Raw genomic sequence first — 16,285 nt, 5'->3', positions numbered from 1 at the left:
CTTCCTAGCCTTGCCCGGCAGAGGGCAGCGTGGGCTCGTTCATGGTAGTGGGGCGGGTTCTCAGCTGCCTGCCCCACCCAGGAACAAGCCCAACCTGATGAGGAGGGAGAACTCCCTGCTGGCTGGGGGGCTGCCCACTGACAGCTCCCTGCGTTGGGGGGCTTGGACCTGGCTGGCAGTAACACAGTAGCTTCTGGAGGCTAGAAAGCGTGGAGGGTGATGGGACGGAGGCTGGAATGGGGTCAGCACCTTGCTCCAAGGTCAGCTGAGGTTTGGATGGGGGCGGGAGAGGCTGGTACCTTATGGGGCCCCCAAAGAATGTGGAACCAGGGTCCCCCGCAAGCTCGCACTTTGTGGGGAGGCTGGGAATTGGGTGCAGGGACTGCGGAGGCCCGGGGCAGGGTCTAGCTGTATTTGGGTGTTAGCGGTTGGGTCATTCGTATCTGATCTCCCCCCAGGAGTGTTAATTGGGGGGGTTCCCAGCCCCCCCTCCCCCCAAAGTGTGTGCGTGTCTGCTGGGCAGTCGAACCTGGCCCTGTGCTGCCCTCTGCTGGCATGGGCTGTGAATAGGGGGTACAGAGCTGTGCTCTGCAAACCCACCTTCTCCCCTCTTCTGGCTTTTCCGCGGGGCTGAGGTCGGTCCAGGCCATTGTCGGGGAGCCAGGACACCCAGGTCCTGCAGCTGAGGGGATCAAGGGCAGAATCCCTGAAATCGGAGGCGCCAGAGGGAGCTGGTACAGTTGGGGGGCAACATATAGCTCAGCTGGGGGCTGCCTTGGCAGGAAGATCAGGGAGCGGGAGATAGGGGTGGGGGGGCCCTGGGCTGGGAGGAAGGGGCTGCTGAATTTTTTTGGGGGTGGCCCAAAATATGCGGGTTACAGACCCCATTTAGCCTTAACCCATCCCAGAATTTGACCCGGGTCAGAAAGCAGCCCCAGAGCCCTGCTCAGTGCTTCGGCCTCAGACAGGGGTCTGCAAGGATCAGGAGGAACCTTGGCCCTTTGACAGCTTCCCCCCCCCCGCCCCCCACGAGAGGCATGCTCTGCGTGTGCTCCCTGCAGTGAGCGTCTGCACCCCCGAGACTACGCAGCGTGCCCCTGACTCTCCAGCCGGGGTCTGCTGTGAGGAGCAGGCTAGTTTTGGGGTAGCAGCGGGAGAACTGTGGGTCAGGATGGAGGGGCATCGGCACAGCTGGGGGGCCTGGAACAGCAGGGGGCTGAGGGGCACCAGCACGCGGGTGGGGGTGCCTGGCTGTTTTCAGTCCCCTCCGGACCCCCTGAGATCGCTTGTGAGCAGAGAGTGTGTGCCTAGGGTGGCTATACCCGAGCCTGCCCCCGAGGCTGACCCTTGGCTCAGGCCAGCCCCCCTCGCTCGCCCGCCCCTTGCACTGGGCTAAATATACCCTGGCAGGTTGCGAATGTTGCACTGTTGGTGAAACATGAGCCCCGGCAGCCCAGCAGAGCCCCCCCCGTGCTGCCCACTCGCGCCCAGGCCCAGCCAGCACCGGCAGCATGGAGACGGCCAGCAAAGGGCACCGGCCCGTCTTGGTGAGCGTCCCCCCAGCCCAGCCCTCGACAGCTCTCAGTCTCTCCGGGGGCCTGGGGTCCCCCTGGCTGCTCCCCCACCCTGACGCTCTCTGGCAGGCTCGCTGCCCTTCATCCCTTCCCTTGTGCCCCCCCCAAACACTTGGGATCCCCTCAGTATGGGGCCACCCACGTAGCACCCAGCCAACCCCAATCACAGTGGTTCCAAGGCCAGCTGAGCTGGCAGGGGTTCCTGCACCCCTCCACAATCCCTCCCTCCTGCACCCCCTGCTTCTGCCACCCCCGCAACCTTCTTCTACCCCCTGCTTCCTCCTCACTCCATTCACAGCCCCCCCAAGAGCCTCGCTTCCACCTCAGCCCATGCCCCCCCACCCCCTGCTTCTTTCCCACCCAGAATTCCCCATAACCCCTCTGCCCCACTCTCCCCCCAGATGCCTCTCTGCCCTCCCCTCCACATTCCTGCCCATCCATGATCTCAGTACAGAGAATCCCCCACCCCACCCCGGAGCCAAGGGTCTGGTGGGGGTGTTTCTTCTGGGAGGTTGGGGGCTGAGGCTCCGGGTGGGGGAGGAGCAGGATGCGCCATGGCAGGGGGAGGCACTGGGGGGGATTCCTGGTTGTAGGGAGCAGGCTGGAGTTGTCCCTCCTCCCAATGGGTTGAGAAACGGTTAACTTGGGCATCAGGGAGTGAGAGGCGAAGGGGCGCTCTCCCTTCTGGGTCAGTGCTGACCCCAACACCCCAGGGTGGCGCCATGCCGGTCCGGGTGAGGGGCTCTGTAGGAGCCATCCTGCCCATGGAATCAGGGCTGACCCCAGTTCCAGCTGGGCGCTAGGGGGCGCTCTGCTGTTCGAGGGGCTGTCTCTGGAGATGTAAAACCTAGTTCCTGACCACGCATGGGGGGGTTCAGACTCCCCCGTTGCCTGTTTGTTGCTGGGCGCTGTTAAACAGCTGCCGCGTTCCACTCCGAGGTGGCTGCATGGCGGTGGGGTGGCAGGGCTTCCAGAGAGCTTGTGAAACACGTTGGAAATCCTGTGCTGTCAAGGTATCCGTGACCCCTCCCGCCCCCATGAATTTGTGCTGATCTCTGTGTTTCTTCTCTGAGGGGGTTCTCTGGTCCCAGACCAGCAACAGACTGTGTGCCGGCTTCACACTTACAAAGGAATTAGTGGGGCGAGGGGGAAGTTCTTGGAGGGCTGGGAGCCAGGAAAGGAGGGGTTGGGGTTGGGGGTCTAGGCCTCAGGAGATCTGCGTTCGAATTCCGGCTCTGTCGCTGAATCTCTGCGGGACCTTTGGCCTGAATTTTCAGGGTGCAGCACCCATGCTGGGGGAGGATTTTCCATAGGGCTATGCACTTGGAAATCTGGTCCTGTGGGGGGGGGGGGTGCTGCTCTGTGCCTCAGTTTTCCCCACTGGATCCTGACTCACCTCTTGGAGTTCATTAGCATGTGGCAGGGGCTCGAATACTCTGGGTCGAGGGGCTGGAGAAGCAAATAAGGGCCGCTGGGGAAGTTTGGATCCAGACAGTTCTCCCTCCCCCTCCCCCCCATTCCCATTCGTCTTGGCCCCAAGCACAGCGCCCCATGGCACAACCAGGGCTAAGTGCCATCCCTGGCCCCCGATCCAATGCCTTTGCTCCGTGGCACATCCCACTAGCTGCTCCTTAAACCCCCATGTGCCCAGAAATCCCTCTCAGCTGGGTGGGTTGTTCCCCTCCCCCCCCGGGCAGGGCTCCCTCCCAGCCCCCCAAGCACCCCCTGTTCCACTTTGCAGGGCTTCAGAACAGCGTCTTCGTTCGGAAAGGGCTGGCGACCCCCCGCACACGTACCCAGCTGGGCCACATGCCGGCTGCCCTCATATCTGACACTCGCTCGGTCACTGAGCCAATCGCGTCCAAGCCCCACGTCATCCGCTCCTGGCTGCCTGTCTCTCCACTCCGGTCGGAGGCAGGGGAAGCCGGGCAGCCCTGCCTCATGAGCTTGCCTCCCCCAGCCCTGAGCCAGGGCGGATGGTACCTCTGCGAGATCAGCCCCAGGGCCTCCCACCCAGCCCACCCTGGGGTGCTGATGCCCACCCCTGAAGCCCTTGATACTCGGCAAAACTGCGTTGTGGCTTCCCCTCCTTGCCTGCTGGCCTCGTCTCCCGAAGCCCTCCGCCCCTCTGCCTGGGGCCCCCCCTCCCAGCCGGGCTACCCCCCTGCCCTGTGCGCCCCCCGCTCACGGCCGGGATGTATCTGTATTGGCTGGACGACTCAGAGGAGGTGAGTACGCTGCTACCTTGGCTTCGAACCCCATCTGTCTGGGTGAGCTGCCTGGCCAGAGTTGGGGGCCAAAAAGGGGAGACCGGAAGGGGGAGGGTTTGCATGTCTCTGCGGGGAGGTGGTCCCCCCTCCAGCCGGCTCCAGCTGAATCATCTCCACTCCTGACTGAGGTTAGCCCAGGCTTGCAAAGATCCATCCATCCTCACACAGCACAGGCTGCCCCCCTCAGCAGGGGTCCCCCCTGCTCCACACTGCCTCCCTCTGGGGGGGCTCCTCAGAGGATGCCTCTGTGTTTGATCCAGTGAAACCTGCCGGTGTGTTTAAACCCAGCTGGGACCGAAGGGCACCTGGAACGGCCCTGAGAGGAGGCTGGCACGGTTTGGGAGAGGGGGGATGCTCTGTGGGGCTCTGCAGCAGCCCCTCTGGTTGGCCTGAGCATAGCCCCCTGCCCTCAGCTCCTGGCCCCCTGGGGTCGTTCAGTTATTGGGGTTGCGGAGAAAGCAGCAGGTTTGATTTAGATCCCGAGCAGTTGAGTGCAGAGCCTGTGATTAAAGGGGAACCCCCATCAATTCCCCGATCCCCTCTGAGCTGCCAGCCATGGGATGCTGCTCCCCCCATTCCTGACACAGCCGGGGAGGTAGATGAACTCGCTGTGTGGGATGAGAGCTGACTAATTAGCGCTGATGTTTCGGGGGCCCGGGCAGAGGCAGCTGAGGGCTGCCGTCTCTGTCCCCGGGGCCCGGAGACTTGGAAGCGAGCTGGGAACCCCACTGCAGGACTGGAAGGGGAGGGACCCCAAGAGAACACGGAGTCCCCAAGCCAGTCAGGGAAATGAGTTTGCTAGTCCTCCCCTTCCCCTAGGATCCCGATACCAACCCATTTGGTGGTGCAGGGTCATTAGCAGGCAGTCTCTGCTCTGCGGGGAGCTGGGTCAGGATTCAGGGCCTTGGCAGAGCTGGGGGGCAGGAATTGGCACAGTGGGGCAGCTGTGGGTCGGGAAAGAGGGGAGTTAGGAGAACAGTGCAGGGGGCCTCTCTAAACTGCCCTTCACGGTTAACCCCATTCCTTGGATGCCCCGATTTCCTGAACAAACCCGGCCCCTGAGCCCAGTGCCCACGCGGTATTAGTATGACTAGGCGAGGCTGGGGCAGCGCCAAGCCCAATGCCCCATGGCAGCAGCTGGGACGCCTTGCACTGATGCCACCCGGAGCCCTCGCCTTCTCTCTGGGCGCCTGCTCCCGCGTTCACTGCCCTGCCAGGGCTCTCCGGTGACTAGGAAGCTCCATTCGTCACAGGCAGGGCCGAGAGCCTGCACACTGTCCTGTCTCCTCTGCACTGATCCCCAGGGGGACGTGCGTCAGGGTCCACCAGAATGCAGAGGCCTGCCCCCACAGAAGACAGATGCCTCCCATCCCCATGTGGACTCTTTGCCTCCTCCCTTCCCTGAGTTCACGGCCAAGCTTGGTGCCTCAGTTTCCCCACCAGCATCGGAACCCCCGAAGCAGAGGCGCCAAGTGGGGGCAGAGCACTTTGACTGCTTCGTTAGCAGGCCTCAGCCTGTGGGTAAGCAGCTCAGGCTGGGGATGTGGGACAAGCCAGGGATCCTAGCCCCACTGAATCAGACAAGATCAGGCCCCTGAGTCTCACTCACCACCCCACTCTTTGTTGGTTCTCCTGCCCCTGCTCCATTTCCTCTCGCTCACAGGCTGCTCCCCATTAAGGATGTGGGTTTCCGGGCCCCTCACCCCAGGGGGACTGTCTGTTTCTAGGTGCCCCCCTTCCCCGCCTGTGGCCCTGTTTCTCTTGCCAGTGCTGGTGCTTTCATGGGGTCTGATGCCACCCCCCCCAGCCTGGCACTGCCCTGTCCCATCCCCGCTATCACGTTCCATCCCAGAGCGGTGAGAACAGCTGCACCTTGTTCCCTGCCACTCAGTTTAACCCTCACCGCACTAGGGGGAACCGAGGCACAGAGAGTCAGCGGCAGGGCCCGGAATGGAACCCAGGAGTCCTGGCTCCTGCACTATAGCCACTACATTGGACCTCTCTCCCCTTCCAGAGCTGGCAGAGCCCCAGAGTCCTACAAACCCCTGTGCCCTGCAGGGGCCTAAGGTCCCTTAGGGGCTCGTCTCTCTAGCTCACACCATGGAGGTTTTACCCCGTGCGCCACAGGCGGGGGTTGTTACAGCCCGGGATGGGCTGTGCTGGTCAATGATTTGTTTCTAAAGTGCCCAGAGGCCACGGTGATGGGTCCATAATGAATGACATCCAACCGCCTCTAGCGTGGCGGGCAGCTGGGCCCAATGCCAGGCTGCCTGGCCAGCCCCTGTCCCCGCGGTTTCACAGGGTGATCAGTGCATGGGGAGGTGACAGCATCCCCCTGGGTATCTGCTGCTGCTCTAAATGGGCTCACTCGGCTGTGTGGCCATGGCTCGCCCTCCACAGGGGAGGCTGCAAAGCCCACCCCCCTCTGATGTGGGTGCTTGCTCCTCCAGGGCTCCGCGGATTCCTACACCAGCCGCCCCTCGGACTCAGATGTGTCTCTGGAGGAGGATCGCGAGGCGCTGCGCAAGGAGGCCGAGCGCCAGGCCCTGGCGCAGCTGGAGAAGGCCAAGGTAGGTGCCAGGGCGTGTGCTTGGGGGTGGGTGGGGAGGTTCCTTCACTCCCGTTCTGTCTCTGAATCCTCTTGTGCAGGCTGCGGGGACCACGGGTCCCTTTCTGTACCCAGCCCACAGGGTGGACGCTGATCGAGAGGCTGGGGGGCTACGCAGGGAAACACGGGCTGTCCGGGAGCTTCTGGCTGGCACTTCGCCTTCCCACCGGCTAAGCCAGCGTGGGGGGTTGGTTCAACTCCTCCGTTCCCAGTTGCGCCTCAGCCCCACCCCCAGTGCCAAGCTGCCCTGGTGCTAGGAGTTCATCCCCCAGCTTTCTGGCCTGGCCCCTTTCCCGTCCGTGACGGATCAGGTTGCATTGCTGTGCGGATGCCCTGAGTCGTCACCCAGTTCCAGAGAGCCCCGCTCTGCAGGGGGAGCCAAGTGCCAGGGAACCCTGGCTGTTCCTTCCCTCCCCTCGCCCCACGCCCAGTGTACTAGCTGTTCTTGCTGCAGCTGGCCCCGGGCCCAGTGCCGCCCGTAAATCCCGCAGTCCTGGGACCACCATCAGCTAATTCATTTGGCTAATCTTGATGAAACGTCTCATTGACCTGGGCTGGGCTCGGGAGAGTGCTGGTGCCAGGAGACTGCAGGCTGGCGCTGCCTCACCTGGCGGCATCCCAGCCCTTCCATTACACCCCCTCCCTGCCAGCTAGCACTGGCTGCCAAGTGGGGGAAGGGCCCCCCACCTCATCCAGGGACTGCTGCCGTCCTGCCACAGGTGGGTGACAGGGACGCACCCCTGCAGCCATATCCACACGGGGGGTGGGTACACTCTCTTCCTCTGGTCAGAGGCCCTGGGGGAGGCTATCCCGTGGGTCACCCCACTGTCTGAGCTCGCAGGAGGACACCAGGTCCCAAAATCGCTTCCTGAGGTCCTCTCGGGGCTGGGCACAATCAGGGCTGTGACGTTGACCGCTCTGGGAGGGGAGTGTGGACTAGTGGTTAGAACAACTGGTGTTGGGCGTCAGGACTCCAGGGTTCTATTCCCTGCCTGACCTTGGGCACGTCTCACCTCCCCGCGCCTCAGTTTCCCCTCTGTACAATGAACATCAGGCTTCCCAGGGGCCTGCTGGGACCCTCTGTCCCAGGCTGAGCCTGGGCGGCCCCTTGGTGCTCACCTCTGCCCCTCGTGCTCTTCCCTGGCCTGAGCGCACATCTCTCCCCTGCCCGCAGCCAGGCTCCCTGGGAAGAGGGGAGATGTCGGCCCTGCCCCTGCTCGCTGGCTGCGCAGTCCGGCTGCCATTAGCTAATGAGGCCCCTGTCTCTCCCCCCCCCATGGTGCAGTGGGCTCGCACACTCTGCAGCCGCAGCACCCTCTCGCTCTGCTGCTGGCAGCTGGGGTGTAATGTCCATTGGGAGACGTGCCAGCCCCTCTCCCAGGCAGGGCCAGCCCTTTAGCGCAGCTCTGTGCGTGAGCAGAACCAGGGCACCATGGACAAGGACAAGGCCCTGTAAGGCTCTAGCTTCCAGATCGCCATCGCCGGCAGAGCGAAGGCCTCTGTTTATCGCCCGACCAGGCAGGGTTTCCCCATCTCCCCTGGCGCTGGCAGGCCCCTCTATAGGTGGGACAGCTTGGTCGCCCAGGTCCTCTTTTGGGGCAGCCGTTGTGACCAAGAACCACCCGAGTCATTACGCACCCCCCTCACCCTTCGCACGGCAACACCTCTCTCCTCACGGCCGACCTGGCCTGGCTCTGGACCGGCAGCCTCAAGGCACCAGGCACCGTAGCCCAACCCCTGAGCCAGCCAGTCCCCGGAGCCGTTCAGCTCCATCTCACCCATGGCTCTTCTCAGTGCCCTGCTTGTGGCCCCCTCCTGGACTTGGGGGACCTGGGCTGGTCTCCCTGCCTGGCTCGCTGCCCCATGGGGAATTTATTCTTGGGATGGGCGTCCACTCCATTTCTTGGGGGAGGGACCCCTTCTCCTTGGTTCCTATGGTGGGGAGGGGAGGGAGTTGGCTGGGGCTGTTCCGTGTTCCTGGATCAGGGGTGAGAATTTGGCCCCGGATTGCTTACCCCCTTTCTGGCTGGTCTCTGCAGCCGCTAGGTAACAGCGTTCTCTGAAATGCCAGAGCAATGCAGCCTTGTGTCTGAGAGACCCGGGCCCCTCCAGCGTCTCTCTCCTCCCTCCCCCGCACCGCTAACCCGTCTCCTGAACAGACCAAGCCGGTGGCATTCGCCGTGAGGACAAACGTGGGCTACAACCCGTCCCCCAACGATGACGTGCCGGTCCAGGGCATGGCCATCTCCTTCGAACCCAAGGACTTCCTGCATATCAAAGAGGTAGGGGCCGGCGCGGGCCCAGGCCCGGCTGAGGCTCTGGAGACCGCCGCGGCAGGGGGGACTGGGGCTCGGCACTGTGTTGCTGGGCATGGGTTTGGCACGGAGAGGACACGGGCCCAGCACGGCATTGATGGGACAGGCTCGGCGCAGGGCGGGGATGGGCACCATGTCTCAGGCCCTTCTTCTCTCCGTGCTGCAGAAATACAACAACGACTGGTGGATCGGGCGCCTGGTGAAGGAGGGCTGCGAGGTGGGGTTCATCCCCAGCCCCGTCAAGCTGGAGAACATGAGGATGCTGCAGGAGCAGAAGATGAGACAAAATCGCCTGAGCTCAAGGTGGAGCAGCCGAGCTGAGGGGATAGAGGGGGAATCGCGGCTCCTGGCCGCATCCGCGTGCAGCCTGGAGCCCTGGGACCCCCCGGGGCTCGAGAGCAGTGTTATGAGTAACTGAGGCAGGCCCAGGTTAGCCCTCTGAGCAAATCCACTCCAGTGAGACTGGGAGTGGGGGGAGGAGGATCAACATCCTCTTCCAGTGGGCTCACTACTGGGCACCTTGGGTCATCATTCCCTTTGCTCAGTGGTAAGCTCCTGCACAAGGGGCCAGGCAGGGGAGAACCAGCTCCAGGATCAGCAGTGACACCAGCTGAGGATGCAAAGGGCCTTCCATCCCCATGCTGCAGGGCAGAACCTGAGTACTGGCTGGGAAGGGGTCAGGAGGAACGTGCAGGAGTAGATGGACTTGTTGGTCTGAACTGGCACACTAGGGAGAATAGCTGGCTAGATAGGCCCTTGATCGGATCTGGTACATCACTGGGTGAGTGGGAGAGCGCTGGACTCTGGCCCCGGTGGTCTGATCCCAGCTGGGGGAGGGGAATAGGAGATACCAGGCTAGATGGGCACATGGCATTGCCCTGGTGCTGTGGTTCCAGATGTAAGTCTCTCACAGAATCTGGGCGTGGAGGCCAATTCCCCCTTGCTCAGAATTTGCTGTGGTGGGGCCCTCGCTTTCCAGACTGGTGTCGTCCGTCCCCCCACAAACCTCCCTTTGCCCCCCCCCCACCCACCCAGGAAATTCCCCATCTCCAGGCATTTACTGCTCCTTGCCTTTCTGCCCCACGCAGCAAATCGGGGGACAACTCCAGCTCCAGCCTGGGAGATGTGGTGACGGGGACCCGCAGACCCACCCCTCCTGCCAGTGGTAAGACCACCCCCTCCCTTTGCTGTTTGACAGCGGACAGCCCCCAGCTGGCAAAGTTTACTGGACCACTAAGAGAGACTGATGGAGAGGGGCTGATTCTGGCTGTGGCCTTGGCAATAACAAGGGGCTGAAATGCCAGGTCTCTTCCCCCATTAGCCCCTGAGACCAGCTAGCGCCCCAGTGGCAGAGCGACAAGGATGCTGGCCTGGAAGTGCCCAGCTTTCTTCTCAGGAATCCTACCCCAGCTCCTGGAATCTCCGTGCCCTCTGCAAACGCAGGCCAGGGCTGAGACACAGGTGCATACACAGCACACAAGAGCTGGCGGGGAGCACTGGGCTGGGCGTGTGGGGCCCGCCGTTCATGCTGGCATGCACATGGAGAGTCTTGCATTTGTGTGGATGAACAACTGGGCACAGGCAGAAGGGCGTATACACAGGCATGCTCCAGGTATGCCCACCGGGGCACAGACATCCCCTAGACATGCCCACTTATGCCCACCTCCACGGCTTGCAGAGGAAACCTGCTACCAGCTGCCCTGTCGCTCTTGCAGATGGGATACCTGATGGTTCTCCCCCCCACTCTGACCCCCTCTCTACGTTGTCTGCAGGGAAGCGACAGGTTTTTCCCCTTCCTCTCATTTTTCTCTTTCGTTTACTGAATCATTTTTTCCTCCTCCCTTTGGTACATTTTTTCATTCTTTTGTTCTTTTCAGCTGTTCCTTTCTTTTTTCTGTTTTACTTTTTCTTCCCTCCCTCCTTTCGTTCATTCGTTCTTTCTTTCTTTTTGTTTTCCCCCTCCCCACATTCTGCCCCCCCAGGTACTCTGGACATGACTAATTTAGCTTATGACCTAGACGCCCTTGACTTAGAGCTGGAGGAGGCCGAGGGCCTGGAGAACCCCCGATCCCCTAAGGCTAGCATCAGCAGTGTCACCACGTCCCCCTCCAACGTCAAGCACATCCCCTTCTTTAAGAAGGTAAAGGAGCCCGGAGTGGGACTCTGCACCCGCCTGCCGCACCCTCGCTCACGCCTGCTGCTAATACCCGTGATTCACCCTGTGTATGGGGCTCGCTGACTTGGTTGGGGAGCTTTGGGTTTTGGGGGCGGGGGGGGGCAGGAAGGGCCATGGTTTGGACGTGGTCCCATTGTCCTTCAGCCGCTGCTCTTGGTCAGCGCTGTGGGGCACACTATGGGGTAAGAGCATCATCTCACAGGCACCAGGGGACCTATAGCCAGGGCTGGATGTCCCCTTTGCAGGCACTTTTGGGTGTGTTCCCCATCACACCAGGAAACCCCGCCTCCAGCATGGCTTGGAAAGGGGCAGTCATCGGGGGTGTCCCCTCTCTGCCCCCCCCCATACGTGCACATGAGGCATGAGAATGGTATGTTCCAGTGATCACACACATGGCCCATGAGTTGAGAGCATTTCTGCCAGTTGACACCCTCCCCACATGAAGCATGGGAATGGAGCGGTCCAGTGCTGCCTTGCCCCCTGTGAAATGCGGGAGTGGAACATTCCAGCGGTTCCAAAGCCCCCAGCATAAAGCATGGGAGTAGAATGTTCCAGCACTGCTCCTCCCCCATGAGACATGGAGTGGAACATTCCGGCAGCTCCTCACACCATGTGAAGGCTGAAGCACTGCCCCCCACCCCTCCATGTAAAGCATGGGAATGGAATGTTCCAGTGTTGGCCTCCCCCATGAAACTTTGGAGTGGAACATTCTAGCGGTTCTCCAAGCATGGGAATGGAATGTTCCAATGCTGCACCCCCATGTAAAGCATGGGAGTGGAACGTTCCAGTGCACACTCCCCCTCCCCGCCCCCCCAGGAAACATGGGAGTGGCATCGTCTGTCCCATCCCACCTTACCCCCATTAGATGGTGGGGGGGGCGGCTCCCGTCGGGGGCCCATCCCGCTCCCCTCGGGGCAGCGCCCGTGGCCTGGAGGTTGCTGCTTGCTGAGCAGCCCAGGGGCTGCTCTAGAGTACACGGGTAGGGGCTGCAGCAGGGTGTTTCCAGGACATTCCTCACCCAGGGGTCCCCAGTGAGCCACAGAGCTGGGGATCAGTCAGGGGGGTGGTATTCAGTGTAGGGCCAGGGGGGCAGCCTGGGGGCAAGGGCCTGTGAGCCAAGGGGGCAGAGGAGGAGGGCATTGCTGCTGCCAAGCGGGGAGGGTGTTTGCAGTGCCAGAGTGTGTGGATTGAAGAGGGCAGGTGTGAAGTGGGGAGCAGGGCCAGCGCAGGGGGGAGCTGCGTAGCACCTGGGGGACACCCGGGGGAGCCAAGCCATCCCCCCCGATGTGGCCACACACACCCTCCCTTAGATCCTCCTCCCTCCCTGATTCCACCTGCAGCCTGAGCCAGGTTTCAGAGCCCCCTCCCCTGCCTGTCCCCATTTCCCACACGCTGCCGGCTACAGAAACCTCCCCGCTGCCGCTGCGTGTCTGCTGGCGTGACCTGTCAATAACACGCATGCCTTGTTTGTCTTCTCTCGCCTGCCCCCTCCCCTGCCCCATTAATGGTGATCACTGGACATAGCCAAGCAGAAGCAGAAATCGGTGAGTAAAAGGGCTTTACTTGACCAGCCTGTAAAGGGTGGGGGTGGGCCTGGGCCCCCATAATGATCCTTCCCCACCCGGCTTCTCCACCAGCGGTGATGGGCCGTGTCAGTGTACCAGAGCCAACAGCATGGGTGTTCCCATGCCACCAGCTCCCCTCTCCCGGGACCCAGTGCCACCACCCGCACTGGGCCATGATGGTACGAAGGCAGAACCTCCCAGCTCTCAAGCCAAGGGGGCATCAGCATGAGCTGGGTAGCCTGAACCCAAGAAGATGCGAGCTCTTCCCCCACCCTGCAGGGCACTTGGGTTTTGCAGTGCCCCCGTGGGGGTTGGGCCCCCTGCTCCAATGACTCCCGCTGGGTACATGTCACACCTTGTCTTTTGCCCTCTCCGGCAGGCGGAGCATGTGCCGCCGTATGACGTGGTGCCCTCCATGCGGCCGATCATTCTTGTGGGGCCGTCCTTGAAGGGGTACGAGGTGAGCCCGGGGCGGGTGCACGGAGTGGGGGGGGGGCAGGCTGGGGAGGAGGCATTTTCAGCAGCTTCCCGGGGAGCAGGTGACCCTTGATCTCATTCCCCCTGTTTCACCCATCCCCATCTGTCTGTCCATCCATTCGCTCGGCCATTCTCTCTTCCCCTCCCCTTCCGTCTGACCGACACCCCGCCCCCCCTCTGTCTTGCCCCATTCCACCTCTGCATCTGCCCACGTCCTCCTCTCTCCTTCTCCTCCGGGACCCATCTGCTCTGTCTCCTGAGGGCCTGTGCCAGGGGGAGCCAGTGACATCTGACCTCTGAAATCACTGCCCACCCCTCCGATGTCCATTGCTCTCTCTTTTTCTAACCCCACCCACCCCCACGCAGTCACACCTTGATGCGGTAAATCCCGACTCCCCCTCCCTCCTGCCCCCCAGGTGCCTGACTCCATCGTCACCCTCTCTCCCCAGGTGACGGACATGATGCAGAAAGCCCTCTTCGATTTCCTGAAGCATCGCTTCGATGGCAGGTGCGGGGGCTCCTCAGACAGATGCTGCCAAACACTCCCCCACAACCCTCCCCACTGTGGCCCTTTTTGGTCACCAGGGAAATGGTGTTTTACTCAAAATCCCAGTTTCTGGGAGTCGCCCCATGCAAGCGCCTGGACACCACGGTGACAGGCTCCTTAGGGTCTGACGGAGAGAGATCCCAGCAGGTCAGCCGCACGCTCTCACTCCAGCCTGATGCAGGACACTCTCTCTGAGTGAGACTAACCCTCCGCCCGTCCCTAGCCATCGGAGGATCTCCAAGCACTCTGTAAGCATGAGAACCCAGGAGTCCGGTGCTCTGGCCTTGTGTCCCCTTGCTGGGCAGGCAGCAATGAGCAGCGCAGATGGGGTGGTTCCCCGTGTGGGGATTCTGCCCCCAAGGTGCCGGGGTTCACACCCTGACTTCTGCCCCCAGGGCTCCTTTGGGGTCCTGTTGCCTGGCCCTGGTGGGGTGGGCGCCCCGCTGGGGGCCACGGCAAAGATCGGGGGCCCCCCCTCCCGCCTTCACGCTCTCTTCCTCTCTCCGTCCCTCTCAGAATCTCCATCACACGGGTGACGGCCGATATCGCCCTGGCCAAGCGCTCCGTGTTGAACAACCCCACCAAGCACACCATCATCGAGCGCTCCAGCACCCGCTCCAGCCTGGGTGAGGCCATGGTGGGGGGGAAGGAGAAGCTGTGGATTTAACCCTTTCCTACATCCCAGCCCCGCTTGGTTATTCCAGGCCTCTTTGTTTTTTGGCTGCCTCTCACTTAGACTGACTGCTGGGCTTTGGAGGTTGAACCCTTTCAAACCTGCCTGTCTTGGATCTGTATCCACTGGGAGCTGCCCTGGCTTCCTGCATCCTCCCTTCCCTCACCCCCAGCTGGCCCTGGAATGCCCACCATGCCCCAGGGCATCCCTTCCCCTCACCCTGTCTGGAAGGGCTCTCCGGGCCCATGCTCCCTGCCTTGCCCGCTCCTGGGCAGGGCCTGGTGGCTTGCTTTGCTCTCACCTGCTCGTGCTAGATGGAAAGAGAGGCCCTGGGGTGGCGCTCCTGCCCCGAGGGATGCTTGGCTACACCAGGCAGGGCCCCCCAAGTGCATGCTGGGTTGCGACGTGCCTTGACTCCCACTCAACAGGGCCGGGGCATGTTTTCAGGTCCCCTGGGCACTGGTGCTGTCGTGTAGCGGGGTGACTAACAGGGCTCGTGTGAGCTGCGGCTGCTGACCCCCCTGGGCTGGGCTGGGGCGGGGCCAGACGCACTGACTCCTGGGATGATCAGTTCAATTCACTCCTTTTTTCCCTCCCCTTTTTTCTTTCTCCCCCGACCCCTTCCCTCCGCGCTGCTTCCTTCCTCCCTTGCTCCTGGTACAGATGTCCTGGGTATGTAACCTTTAACCTCTCGGAGACCTGTCCAGACCGCTCCCTACCGTGCTGCCTAACCCCGTGGGATCCACAGCGTGCCAGGGGCCGACGTGTAACCTCCTGCTCCTACCGCCATATGGACTCAGGGTCACTCCAGCAGGGGCCACGAGGCGGGCAGCAGAGCAAGATAGCTGCCCCGCCGATGCCCCCTGGCTCAGATCTACAATGAGCTGCTCCGTGTGTGGGGCCGGAGTCAGCCAGGGCAGGAATCCCCTCCCCAGGGGTCTGTCCCACACCCGGCCTGATATGAGGCCTCAGGATTGAAGATGAGCTCAGGACGCTCATCCCAGATCCCAGTGTCCCCAGTGTCCCGGCACGTGGGGATCTGGGTTTTGCTTTGTCCCCTGCTTGGCGCAAAGTGGTGTGTGTGTGTGTGTGTGTGTGTGTGTGTGTGTCCCGCCCTGCCCTGCCCTGCCTCGTGGCTTGGTGCTGGATGATCTCTGGTCCATACTGGCTGTGCACCCACCCAGGGCAGCGTTACACGTTGGGCACGCGCCAGGCGTGGGCTCCGCGGAGCGATCCCACTGCCCAGTATGCAGCACGGCATGAAGGTACCTGGCGTTGGGGACCCAGGAGACACGTCCTTCCCGCCTCGGGGAGGAGACGGAGCTGCAGTGAAACCCATGTGTCTCGTGTGTGCCTGGGGGGAGGGGAGGGGGAACTGTCTTTGGGATGCAGAGACCCCAGTGTATGGCCTCTCCCTGTGGCTTTCCGCAAAGCTGTTCCCCCACATATACCCTCCATATCTCCCCCTTTTCCTCCACACAAGGTCTGCCCCCTTACTATACCTTGCTTCCCCTGTTGCTATCCCCTCTGACATCTCCCCCACCCACAACGTACTGTGCCAGGATCCTCCCCACCTGGCCCCTTCCCCCCAACCCCTATCCAGGCTCTGCCCCCCCCCCCCGCCCCAGTCTCTCACTGTCTCTCTACTCCTGGCCCCCCACCTGGTCCTTGCTCCCCCATCTCTGAAGGTTTCTCTGCCTCTGCCCCCCTCTCCCACTCCACCCCCTCCCCACAGTCTTTCACTGTCTCTCTACCCCTTGCCCCCCATCTATCACGGTCTTTCTGCCCCTTCCCCCTCCCCCCCAGTCCATCCCCTCCCCACAGTCTCTCACTATCTCTCTGCTCTGACAGCTGAGGTGCAGAGCGAGATCGAGCGGATTTTCGAGCTGGCCCGGACGCTTCAGCTTGTGGCCCTGGATGCCGACACCATCAACCACCCGGCCCAGCTGGCCAAGACCTCGCTGGCCCCCATCATTGTCTACATCAAGATCACCTCCCCCAAGGTTGGTGCATTGGACCCTGCAGAGGGATGGCCCAGCTCTTGTGTTGCTGCCTGGGACTCACTGCCCAGTCCTCCCAT

At 62.3% G+C, this 16,285-nt stretch overlaps 1 protein-coding gene across 3 annotated transcripts in view; it reads left to right on the top strand.

The window, feature by feature from the left end:
- Positions 1–16,285, top strand: part of CACNB1 (calcium voltage-gated channel auxiliary subunit beta 1) — a 30,092-nt gene that overhangs the window by 7,566 nt on the left and 6,241 nt on the right. Inside the window, exons 3-12 of one of the 3 annotated variants that reach the window (XM_037887142.2) lie at positions 6,295–6,414; positions 8,612–8,734; positions 8,934–9,070; positions 9,856–9,932; positions 12,468–12,487; positions 12,888–12,968; positions 13,435–13,493; positions 14,049–14,158; positions 14,869–14,877; positions 16,057–16,208. In XM_037887142.2, coding sequence (XP_037743070.1) covers positions 6,295–6,414; positions 8,612–8,734; positions 8,934–9,070; positions 9,856–9,932; positions 12,468–12,487; positions 12,888–12,968; positions 13,435–13,493; positions 14,049–14,158; positions 14,869–14,877; positions 16,057–16,208 — 888 coding nt within the window. Of the gene's footprint in view, positions 1–6,294; positions 6,415–8,611; positions 8,735–8,933; positions 9,071–9,855; positions 9,933–10,749; positions 10,908–12,467; positions 12,488–12,887; positions 12,969–13,434; positions 13,494–14,048; positions 14,159–14,868; positions 14,878–16,056; positions 16,209–16,285 lie in introns of all 3 variants that reach the window. The other 2 variants (XM_043536860.1, XM_037887144.2) reach the window with 2 other exon arrangements.

Source organism: Chelonia mydas, chromosome 27 (assembly GCF_015237465.2).
Source record: "Chelonia mydas isolate rCheMyd1 chromosome 27, rCheMyd1.pri.v2, whole genome shotgun sequence".
Taxonomy (NCBI): domain Eukaryota; kingdom Metazoa; phylum Chordata; order Testudines; family Cheloniidae; genus Chelonia; species Chelonia mydas.
This window is presented reverse-complemented; position numbering and strand designations above follow the sequence as displayed.